General features: G+C 42.1%; 1 protein-coding gene across 5 annotated transcripts; it reads left to right on the plus strand.

Moving 5' to 3' along the window:
- Window positions 1-165: 165 nt before the first annotated feature.
- ark2cb (arkadia (RNF111) C-terminal like ring finger ubiquitin ligase 2Cb) lies at window positions 166-8,893 on the plus strand. 5 transcript variants are annotated; one of them, XM_071538520.1, is made up of 9 exons: window positions 166-334; window positions 4,050-4,190; window positions 4,272-4,384; window positions 4,633-4,761; window positions 5,655-5,784; window positions 5,984-6,088; window positions 6,542-6,637; window positions 7,253-7,356; window positions 8,731-8,893. In XM_071538520.1, the coding sequence occupies exons 1-9, from the start codon at window positions 269-271 to the stop codon at window positions 8,846-8,848; spliced, it is 1,002 nt and encodes a 333-aa protein (XP_071394621.1). In that variant the 5' UTR covers window positions 166-268; the 3' UTR covers window positions 8,849-8,893. The 5 variants fall into 5 exon arrangements, with proteins under 5 accessions (XP_071394621.1, XP_071394622.1, XP_071394619.1 ...); XM_071538521.1 differs by having other exon boundaries at window positions 166-329; window positions 4,081-4,190; XM_071538518.1 differs by having other exon boundaries at window positions 4,104-4,411.
- The last annotated feature ends 3,032 nt before the right edge of the window (window positions 8,894-11,925 follow it).

Consider the following 11,925-nt stretch of genomic DNA (forward strand, 5'->3'; position numbering starts at 1 on the left):
TTCTTCTTCTATTTATTTGACCGTGGCAGAAGTTGCCTACTGCCCAATGGCGCCACCTGCTGTCACGGAGGCGTTACGACAACGGCGCTGCAACATCGCCCTCTTTTGCATCGGACATAAAATGACATGTCTGCTTTGTCAACGACAACCAAGTCAGACAGTCGTTTGCCCGTGGTGCTAGCCAGCAACAACCGCCTGAATGTAGATCCGCATGGGCTATTTTCTCTCTCCAAATAACCCAGCGGAAAAATAAGATAAGGATCCCAGGATGGTTTTAGTGCATGTCGGATATCTGGTTCTTCCCGTATTCGGCTCAGTAAGAAATAGAGGTACAGTATTAATATTCATATCAATCCAAAACATGTGCCCTGTTTATCTTAATATTCACTGCAGCTACTGGCTAGCTAGCTCGAGTTAGCGGTTGCGTTAGCTCGCGTTAGCTAGCTTCTTCAAATTAAACGCTCAAATATGTGCGAAACTGCCTGCAACGTGAGACTACTTGATATTTTGTTCAATAATGGCAAACATAAACCACCGAATGACATAGATTGCTTGGTGTAATTATGCCTGATCAAAAGACAAATTTCGCCACTAAAGACCAGCTAACTGGCTAGTGGGCTCGGAGTATTTCCTGGAACGGAAACATTCCCACAAAAGATTTCACATGCTCAGGTCGTGTGGTCCAAAATACATGATTTAGAAAACACACTCGTGCACATAGAGTTGTGACACACACCATTACTTAAGGAAATTGCTTTTTTTTCATATTGACTGTAAAATTGTAACGTTTCGATGCATTTTGGCATGACGCTATCGTTTATTTGCACTGTTAAAATACCGCAAAATAGACCGAGCCTCCTAGCCAGTCAGCTTATCTGTGTCTGGATGATGTCATTTGAAGATCATCTGCTGCTGCTAGCGCTCACCTTTTTTCACCATTTCTGTAATTATTATCTATGTTAACTGCTGAATTTATTAATGGTTACATGGCTAATTGATTAGTCAACTTTTACTCCCGTGCCATCTATTCATCAGTCGTCGTTTCTATTATTTACTAATTGGCAAATTAGTAGCTGTTTGAAGCTGTCTGGCGAAAGACCCAAACATACCGCCACAGTAAAAACAATTACAAAGCTACAGTGTAACATTAATTTCATAACAGTGGCATCAATGATTTCATTGTGCTTTTATTTCTGTTCTTATTCCCTGTTTCATAGTATCGAGGCTGGCTCTACATTCTGCATTTATCAGATCTTTGTCGTCCCCCCCATTGTGTAGCTAATGATCATCTGCTGCTGTGTGGTGTGGCGTGGCCTCTGCCTGTTCTCTGCATTTAGCTGTATTGTGAATCCCTTCTTCATTTCCTCTTTCCATCAGAAGACGACATTGGTATTAAAAAGCACCCCCTCCCAAGATGTATTCAGCCGTAGATTTTCCATGTAAAACAGACTAAAAAATAGCTAACACCTAGAGCAGAGCACCTTTTGTCTTTTTTCTGTCAAATTGCTGTAGCACTGAGTAAACATTTTAGCTCCTTTTTAGATATCAGTTGAATGTCATTGTGTACCTCCCATCCAGTCTTGATAGACAACATGCTGTAAATTCCTGTAAAGTGGATACATTTTGCATGATCTCAAATACTGCACTGCATTGTTGAACACCAGAATTTGGCTCATCTTCCTTCTCTTCACACAAGGTGCAATGTACATTATTAAAATGGCATTTAATAAAAAAAAAACAAAGCATGCAATTTGGAACCATATGCATGCCATTTTCTTATTGTTAAGCTCAAACTCGGCATTCTAGCAAATGCTGCCATGTGATCACTTGAAATGATTGAAGGTACACTGCACCTGCACCCAACAACCTGCCATAACTGTCTCCATTTTTTGTGTAATCCTTTGTTCCCCTTGCAAATTTCAAGCTTTGAATCACACTGAATTGTCAGGGCGGTTTGCCCTCTAAGGGCAAAACAAAACTGTAAAGATACGTAGGCAAAACATGCTCACTGGTGGTTCATCACTTCCCAATTTCCCCCACTAACATAAGGCCAAAATGCTATCCATTTCACAGGGATGCCTATTTCCTGCACTGCTAAAGAGATCCTCTATTAGTAATAACGTCTTTATTGTTTGGTTGTGGTCTCTCTTTACCTTTTGTTCTGGTAATAGTACTTTCAATGCATGGTCACATTTATGATTCATAATTTTTGGTTTTTGTTTTTCTACATTGACTAGTAAAAATCCAATGTAATCTTTCTGTAGTAAAGATGTACCCTGCTGTACTGGAATCATGTGCTGTAGCCAACACGTCTGCTCATTGGATGCCGCTTTTGTTCTTTTTAACCCTATATGGAGCATGGTGGGCCTTGCCTTCAGTCTATGTTGTTTATTTTTGTTGCATGGAATTATACTATTATTACAAACAAACAAAAAAGAAAACACAAATTCCACATATACTAATATTTTTCAATAAAGAATATAGTGTTTTTCCTAACCTTCAGTGTGCTTCTTGCTGATTTCCATTTATTGTCCTCCCTCTCCCTTGTCCCTACCTGCCCCCCCCTCCACCCCACCCACCTCCTCTCCCGCTGTGACAAAGATAGACGATTTCCACGCTTCCTTCATCACAGGGCCTGAATGAGTCTATCTGCTGTCATTCATGGTGATCGTTTCACTGAGACGCTTGAAAATGCAGTGTGCTACTTTGCAGTCTAGACCTGAGCCTTTGACCCAGAGCAGCAAGGTCATCCCTTGTCTGCTCAACTGTAGTGACGGGCTGTCAAGCCGAAAATCTTGCTGAAATGTCTGTTAACCTGAACACATTGTTTATCTTCCCGGATGTGTTACGACAATGCTGCATTTTTCAAGTGTGCTCCTAGTAAATGCAATGTAGACTTTGCCTATTTCCTCATGATTTTTAAAGATTTCCACTGTTTCCATCAGAATTCGTCATGCGTCTTTTACACTGTCAAAGCAGATTAAAATCAAACTGCACTGGAATTCTGCATCTTCTACATGGATTGCGCTCTTTTATTGTCTTTAAATTTGTAGGCTCCTGTAAAATTCACTACTTTAGGTTATGTCAGATGGACATAACAGATCACAGTACATTCCTTTGCAGGCCTAATATGGCTCTCTTGCCTGGGTTTTCTCCAGAGACTCTAATCAAGACTAAATTTGTTGCAATTTCTCAGCCCTCCCTTAATCAAAAAGGTCTTTGTAAGTCGAAGCACAGTATTAAAAACATATTGCACCACGGCACAAGTAGGCCTGTCTTTTTCTCCCTGTTGAGCCTCGACAGCAGTCAGTTTGCTGCAGCTGCCAAATAGCTGTGGTTAGGGAGAGTGAAAAAAGCATGGAAATGGCATGAAATGCATTCGAGCTATTTCCTCTTGACTCCTGAATGTTCATATGGGAGAGAATAGAGTAGAACTACACTGTATGTGGATAATAGACCTCTGTGAGGCACAGATAAAATATGTAATGAACAACGTGAAATTCATTACATTGTATCATTTTCTAAGATGTAGTCAGGGATTAGTAGTAGTATTCTACTGTAGTAGATGTAGTCTTATTGTTCCATAACATCAGCTACGTGGAGACTTGGCATCTAAAGTTAAAATCTATATCTTATTGACAGTCAACTGATAATGGTTTTCACCCATTGCACTGGCCCACTGTCAGCTGCAGAATTCCCTACAACTGAGCTGCATTGAAGATCATATACTGGTAGTTACAGAAATCGTCTGTTCTGGTCCAGTCCATTGTCTGTGAATCAGAAGACCAGGAGTCGAACCAGAGGTCGGAAAAGATATCAAAGAACATTTAATCACATTTGGAAAGCTCACTTTTTGTAAAGAACTAAAAATGTTATTCATTTTCATGGTACTTGTGGTAATCATCATTTTCCCCACCCCACAGAAGTATTTTTCACCATAGGTAAGAGATAGGGCTTCATTAAGATGCTATATCGCACACACACACACACACACACACTCTGACACCACATTTCACCCACAATTAATTCCAGCTAATCTCTCCCCTCAGCTGTCTGACAAGTTCTCCTTATCCTCCGCAGGATCCCATTTCAACCGGCAACAGCAACAGCAGCAGCAGCAGCACAGCCATGCTACCTCTTGCCGGCACTTCCAGTTAGGTCCTCAGGCCCCGCTGCCCATGGACTTCCCCATGCCCCACCCAGGGCAGCCCCAGTCAGGCATTAACCCCCACCTGGCCCCTCCCGGCCACCAGCATGGCCCTCCGCTCCACCCGCCCCTCAACCCCCTGCCCGCTCCCCAGTTCCAGGACATCCCCGCCCCTCCCTTCCTACCTCAGGCATTACACCAGCAATACCTCCTCCAGCAGCAGATCCTCGAGGCCCAGCACCGACACATCCTGCCACCCTCCAGGTACTGACGCTGGCTGCCTCACTTCACGTGGACAAAAAAGAGGAAATTTTAAGCTGTTTTGTTTTCAGTTGATCTCACGATTCAAGCAACCCGCCGGGGTCTACAAGGTTTTCGCTCTAAAAAGTCCTAAAGACGGGTTACGCCCATTTCTGTTGTAATTTCTTTGCAAAGCTCATATTTCCAGACTGTTATTAACCACTTGGCTGTTCCTCCTCAAGCAGACGCACCCCAGAGAGAGTTCCTCACCAGCCCCACAGACTGCGGCCTGGGTATGAGTTTGCCCCCCCTCTTCATGTCCCTCCTCAGCCTGTGGTCCAGCAGCCCCGCTACCTGGCTGAGGGCACAGACTGGTAAGCAATCTGCCTTTTATTATACAGTGTACTATCCTACAAAGGCAACAACTTGTTTAAAAGCTTAATTGTCATGACTTGGGTTTAGATTTCATATCAATAGAAATCATACTGTTAAATGCTACAGAATGATATACTCCTCATTTCTGCACCAGCGATACTTTTGTTGGGACAGGAGGTTGTTATTTTTCAAGTAATTTTTCTGAGTTTCACTGCTCACACTAGAGCTATAGTCAAGACCGCTTTAGTCAAGGTCAATTTCAAGATCAGATCCAGTCGAGTTTGAGTCAAAATCAAGATCAAAGGGATTCAAGACTGAGACCAGAGCAAATCGAGTCCTTTTCAAGACCAAAATAGGCCATAAACAGTGTATTTCTAAATGTAAAAAATAATGCTTAAGGAGTTTCTTCAGGATCAACGGAGAGGTAGAACTATCCAGGATTTTGTCTAATTAATACATAGAAGTTTGAAGACCATTACAAGCTAATCCCTTAAATTGTTTGTAGTGCTGGAGAGAAAATAAACACAGGTGGAACAGGTGGAGAAAAACAAATATTTGAAAAGTTTTAGCTAGTTGGGAAAAAGTCAAGTAAATATTCAAAAATGGCCGAGACCAAGACAAGTCCAAGATGTCAGAAACATAGTGTTGAGACCGAACTGGTTCACACACAGTTACTATTGTTTGGGTTTGTAGGAGAATAGAATAGAATAGAATGGAGTACTTCATTATTAAGTTATATCATGTTGGCTTATTCAATATAATCATAAAGTCTTTGCTGTGTAGAAATCTACTGATCCCAAAGGACGATTTACCACAAACCCTGTTAAATACTGAGGTTGTTTAACTGAGTCTGCCGTTGAGTGACTCGTTCCTAACTTGGGTTTCTGTCCAGGGATCTGAGTGTGGATGCCGGACTGCCCCCCCACCAGTACCACATCCATCCGCTGCCGCAGCACTATCAGCACTACTTGACCTCTCCCAGGATGCACCACTTCCCCAGAAACAATGCCTCAACGCAAGTGGTGAGCCCACCTCAGCACAGTCAATCATGGCGGACGTCCGTCTTGACGAACGTCCGTCTTGACAAACTCTCCTCCGGGTCTCTGAGATTAATCCCGATGCCGTCATCCTCGGCCAAGCAACAGGGGATGACTTGTGCCCCTGCTTTTCTTATTTCCACTGCAGCGCTGATGTTAGCTTCTTTTATCTGTCATCTCCCAGGTTGTCCATGAGATCAGAAACTACCCGTATCCCCAGCTGCACTTGCTGGCTCTGCAGAGTCTCAACCCCTCCCGCCACGCGTCTGCTGTGAGAGAGAGCTACGAGGTTTGTCCTGCTACTTCCTCTCTCTCTTCACCAGAGCCACCAGTCTACACTAATTTGTCATTGTTGCTCTGTGTCCAATGCTCTAGGCAGGCTTGAGTGTGTAACCGATTTTCTAATTTTCAATTACTCTGGGTTCCAGATGCCTCACATGGTCCAGATCCCTTTAATCCCATGACAGTTGTTTTCATTTGAGCAAGATGTACAGTATTTGTTTTCTAAGAATCTGCCATTCTTGATGCTTGAAATACCAGCTTTATGAGTGCATAGCAAAATTTTCCACCATCACATTTCTTTTGTATTTATTTTTTATTCATAAACAAAGTTTTTCCTCAGCAGGCAGTTACCGACATGATTCTTTCAGACTATGAATAGTTACCTCAAAGAATTAAAAAACAAGCTTTCTCTCCCAGGTTTTACTCTCTTACCTCTGTGTTGGTGGTGTTCCCTTTGTAGGAGCTTCTGCAGTTGGAGGACAGACTGGGCAGTGTGAATCGTGGAGCGGTCCAGACCACCATAGAGAGATTCACTTTCCCACATAAATACAAGAAGGTAAGATCGCCATCAGCTTTTTTTTTTTTTACCCGCTAGGTGTCAGCTCTTCTTGAGGTGGTGTGGTACAAATGAAGCTGAGCGCAATCATATGAGGAATAAGATGAGCTGGATATCAAAGAATGGAATGAAAAGAGGGAAACACCGGGTCAAGAGGAACGCAGAGGGTAAAACTGAATAGAGTAGAAGGGAGTCATCAGCAGTCATTAGTCTCACATTAGTTAAAAGTTCAACCTAATTTCTGTTTGATTAGGCAGACAGGTCTGCAGTGTGCAAAATTCAAAGCTAGGGATGACTCATCCAGCTATCTGCAGATATGCGCGTGGAATGAATTTTAAAAAACGGTGTCTATAGTGAATATGACCCAAATACTTTGGAATGAGTTAGAGAAGCGAGATCACCGGTGCTATGTGAATGGGAAGACGCTATTGAGTCTTTTCCAGTTGATGTCTGCCTGGGCAGTATTTTCTGAGAACTGTGATTAGGTGACTATTTTCATCCCGTATGGGCTGACTCACTGATACCCGTGGCATAAACACTGCAACTCTGACACGCAGCTGCACGACACTCTATGTTAATTAATGTGTGTTTGCCTTCGTATGATTCCCTCGACAGAGAATACCCCAGGACCTGAAAATGTGTCTGGATGACGAAGAGCTGGACACAGATGAGAAGTGTACCATCTGTCTGTCAATGCTGGAGGATGGAGAGGATGTCAGGTACAACTATACGTTCATATTCTTGCAGTTTTTCTAACAAGGGGGGGGGAATGTTTGCTGTGCAGATGTCAGCGCAGTTTTGTAGCTTTACTTACAGTTCGTTGTCTCCTGGAAGATGTTGGGCCTGCCAGCGCAGAGCTTGTCATCGCTGGAGGTTTTATTTGGCTTGAAAACTCCTGAGACAGACATTATGGGATGCCTCATTTTGTTAATGTCTGTTTTTTACAACCAGCCAGACTCCGAACCTGTGCAACACAGTGGACTTGGGCATAAGATTGTTTTTTAGTTTTTGAGGGTAAAGTTCGTTGAAAAATTACATCTTTCCAGACCACACTGTGCCTGCTGAGGAGACGTCTGGGATACATTAAGTCATCCAAGTCTTCACCTTTCCCCATTTATCGTATCTGGTGGTGTGGAGATTCACAGCACTTGCATTCAGAGTGGATGCATAGAGCTTTAGCAGCTTTAACCCTAAATAGGCTATGCCACATTAAGTCAAAGCATCAGGGTGAAAATCCTATCATTGGCTTTCTTCCAGCATCTCATCTTGAAAATATTGCCGAGAGGCAACATAAGCATTTCACAAAATGTTCTAGTGCATGTCTAGTGTTGTGACCTGTCTGACTGGCAACGTGATAGAGCTAGTTTTTTTTTTCTTGGAAACAGAATATGAGGGAAGGATAACACGGTAGATGGCAAACACTGAATACCTCTGGTTGTATCTCATGTAGATGATTTCCTGATCCATTTCTTCATTAACAATAAGAAGATTAGGCAATGATGGGTTTGACTATGCTTAAAGCAGACTAGAAACTCTCAGAGGTATGGTGGTGTACATAATTATGCTGTATTTAAAGTGCTTGTAGACTATTTTGGTAATGTAACCTTTTTTGGTGGGAATCCATAAGCTCTCTATTCTCCAGAGCGTCTGTTTGTCTGTGCGCACTGTCTTAGGCCTATGAGTCACAGAGTTAAAGGAGAAGACAACTGAAGAGGATAGGTCTCTGAGTCACAGGCAAGCCAAAGACTTAAAGGCCTTTGACACTGGTATAACCGAGTTGAGTAACCACAGCTGTTAGGTTGCTGCATACCGCATACTAGAGACTGCATTGTAAGTAATAACCTTGTGTAAATGTTAATGTAATGGTTGACACATTTTCTTCAAGTTAATTCAAAATAAGAGAAAGCCTCTGTGCTCAGACCGGTCGCTGCGTGGTCCTGGTATTAAAATATCTTATTGAAATGTGTCGCACACAGCAAATGTGATCTTAAGATGAGGATTATTCTATTCTCATATCAGCAGATATAATTACAAGTTCATTCCTAAATTAATTGTAAAACACTCCTGACCCTCTGTGTCTTCCTCCTCCTTAGGAGATTACCCTGCATGCACCTCTTCCACCAGGCGTGTGTGGACCAGTGGCTGGCCACCAGCAGGAAATGCCCCATATGCAGAGTGGACATTGAGACCCAACTGACACCTGACAGTTGATGCCTCCTGTCGACTCTTGCAGCTTTGGATCTGGTCTCGTAATTCTCCATTGCCTCCCCAGGGGAAGCTCTGCCAAACATCCCACTTCCCCTCTGCATCACTTAACGAGCCTGCCTTCTGAGCCAGCCGAAGAAGACAACCAATGTGACAGAGGGATCAACAAAGCACACTCACACACAACACAACACAACAAGGAATGGGTTGATGCATATATAGGTGGCTGGATTGATGATTGGTTGAATGGGTTGGATGTAAACGGTAGGAGGGGAAACGTATGGACAGATGTGCTGAGGCTTCCCATGATTCTCTGTCAGATTGTGTACCGTGTGTACATTTCTCTATACAGCTGCCCAGAGAGGAGACTCCGACCACCAACCTCCCCGGCTTGTGCAGTGTATTAAGGCCATTTCTCTGCCACTATATTTAAATCCCTTCCCAGGCCTGTGAAAAAGCCCTTAAGCTGCACTCTACCCAAGCCCTCAGCACATCTGTACAGAACATTATCAAATGATTAGCATGAGGTTGTTTGGTGTGAACTCTTGTAGCTGAATGCTTGTGGTGTAATGGAGTATAGTACTGAATAAGTATTTACAGAGTAACAGTGTTGTGTAGCAAGCAAAAGCCTTCGCTTTGAGAACTATGTTTGTGAAAAATAAAAACAACAGAGAGGGCAAATACAACTCTGTAGTGAGAATATTTGGTATGCTAAGCCTTCATAGGCATTGAGGAAGGAGCTAGTTGTGTAAAAAGGCCAAAAATCCCTCTCTCTTGTCTAACATGGTTTTGGATTTACAGTTAGTAGATGCCATCAGAGTTGATGCTAAAACCGCTAACTGCAGGCATGGCTTCCAGTGATCTGTGTAGTGTCGTAGTTGGGCCTCTATACCCTAGAGCAGAGGCCTCAGATGTGCATGCTGTATGGCAGGCTTGGGCTGTGTTGTTATTGTGGAGCAGTAGAAACAGGGATTGTGTCTGTGCATGTGAACCGTATACTATGACTCTGACGATCCCACTCATCCATAGAGGAGGACGAGAATGCACCTAAGACTCCCCCCTCCCCACTCATCCTGAGAAGACCAAAGTTGCCCTTAGACACCGATCTAAGACCGATGTAGCATTTCTCTCCTAATGGCTGAGGTTAGGATTCAAAGAGCTGCTAGTAGGTCTGTGTCTAACAGCAACTCCTCTCTGTTGCCTTGCTCATGGCATGATCATGAGAGGCCGGCATGGGCTTGAGGATGCAGTGCCTGAGTCTTGCCATTAGAGTGAATAAAGTATGACATTTGTATTACCTATTACCAGAACCTTATTGCCTATCGAACAAGCACATGTGATTTCTATATAAAGTAAATCGCCTCGGTTGTGTATTGGCTCTGTTCATTTCAATCTAAGTTGCTCCCATTGTTTGATAAAAGACTGTCTGGTGTTACAGGGAAAAGACAAACTAGTTTGCCGATGATATGTGCTAGAATGTGTATGATTGTCTCCCCCCCCCATGGTAGTAGTGTATGGTATTGCTAGAACGACTGTAATATGTTCAGTGATAGAAGCCGTTTTCTCTATATCATGCATGAACCATGTCGGCGCAGTTCACTTGGAGGAGGGTGAAAGGGAGAAAAAGCCATCCATTTAAAAAAATACCAAACAATTATTCTTAACATTAAGTTTGAATTTTATTTTGATTGTCTCTTTCTTCCATTTGTTTTTCTTTTTTTTCTTTTTTTTTCTTACTTGTAATTTGATTTTTGCTCACATGCCAATTTGGACATGGTACTAATATGCCGAGTCCTTGTCCATTTTTACCATATTGAAGAAAAAGCTGCAATGCTGCAAAAACATATTTATTGTTGTTATAATGTAGCTTGTGTTTTGTAAATGCACTATAATATGGAGTTGCCTGATTTTGGTTTGGTGGTGTGGGGTCTCCTTGTCCTAGATTATGTGTTTGTATTCAGTTACAAGTATCTTCATGCTTCCTTGTGTACTATTGGAGGGTAACTTGACTGTTTGTGTTGCGTTTTTTTTTTTTTTGTATGAAACCTCCATCCAAAAAAAACTACAGACGGATGAAAATGGAGGGTTGCTAGTTCACATAGAATGCTGTGATTAAAGATGCCTTAAGTATTTAACAATCATTATTTATTACTAACTGTAGCTAGCTAGCTATTGTGGTGGAATATTTAATGTCTCTATCTCATAACTTTGCAATTTAATCAATATATTTATTTAGAAATAACACAAAATATTAAAAAAAGAATACCTCATTATGCATTGGTCGGTGGGGATGCTTTTGCATGCCGTCTGTGTTTTCTTTTTCAAAGGAGAAAAAAAGAAACTTGTTGAAAATTGACTAGGGGTGTTCCAAACACCATTTCTAGCCAGCATGGTGCTGTTGATCTGGATTACATTCCATCCATGTCATTTCTTTCTTTTCTTCCAATTTTCTTTTTCTTTTTTTTTTTCTCCAATTATATTCCCTGCTTTGGTCCCGCGGGTAAACCCCATCAAGCAGATGATGGGGTGCGACCCCTTTGTCTAGCATGGCTCTACAATTAGCTTGCTTTTGAATTATGATACAGCTTTGTTTCCCATAATCAATCATATTTGATTCAGAAGTTATTTGAATTTGTTGTTTTTGCTTTGATTTGACCATGTTCATGATACTCCATCATATCTGGATCTCAATTTAGTGCTTACTTTAGGACCCACATAATGAACTGTATTATTTGGTAGTATGTATTGCTGGCAATTGCTATGTTTGTGTGGGGTTTGGGCGGTAGCTAACACGCTAACTTGAGCTATTGATCTTATTGAGCAAATTTCTGGTGTATTACTGTGGTTATACAATATAGATAGCGTGTTTTACACCTGGGTATAATAAGCTAACCACATGTTTTCGGTGTGCATTTCTTATTAATAATCTACTAATCCTGCAAATTATTATAACATTTATTGGATTGGAATGAAGCTGGCTGGTCTTACTATTATTTCATTTCGTGCTCTCACTGGCCTTACCCCGTGCCCTCCACAGTGTACCCCATTACTCCAGAGCGAACTGGACAGTAGCCATAGTATTA

This window comes from Centroberyx affinis, unplaced genomic scaffold (genome assembly GCF_046629955.1).
Source record: "Centroberyx affinis isolate AG114_WGS23_722 - 3 ecotype Tasmania unplaced genomic scaffold, CSIRO-AGI_Caff_v1 ptg003282l_1, whole genome shotgun sequence".
In the NCBI taxonomy this organism is placed as follows: Eukaryota; Metazoa; Chordata; class Actinopteri; order Beryciformes; family Berycidae; genus Centroberyx; species Centroberyx affinis.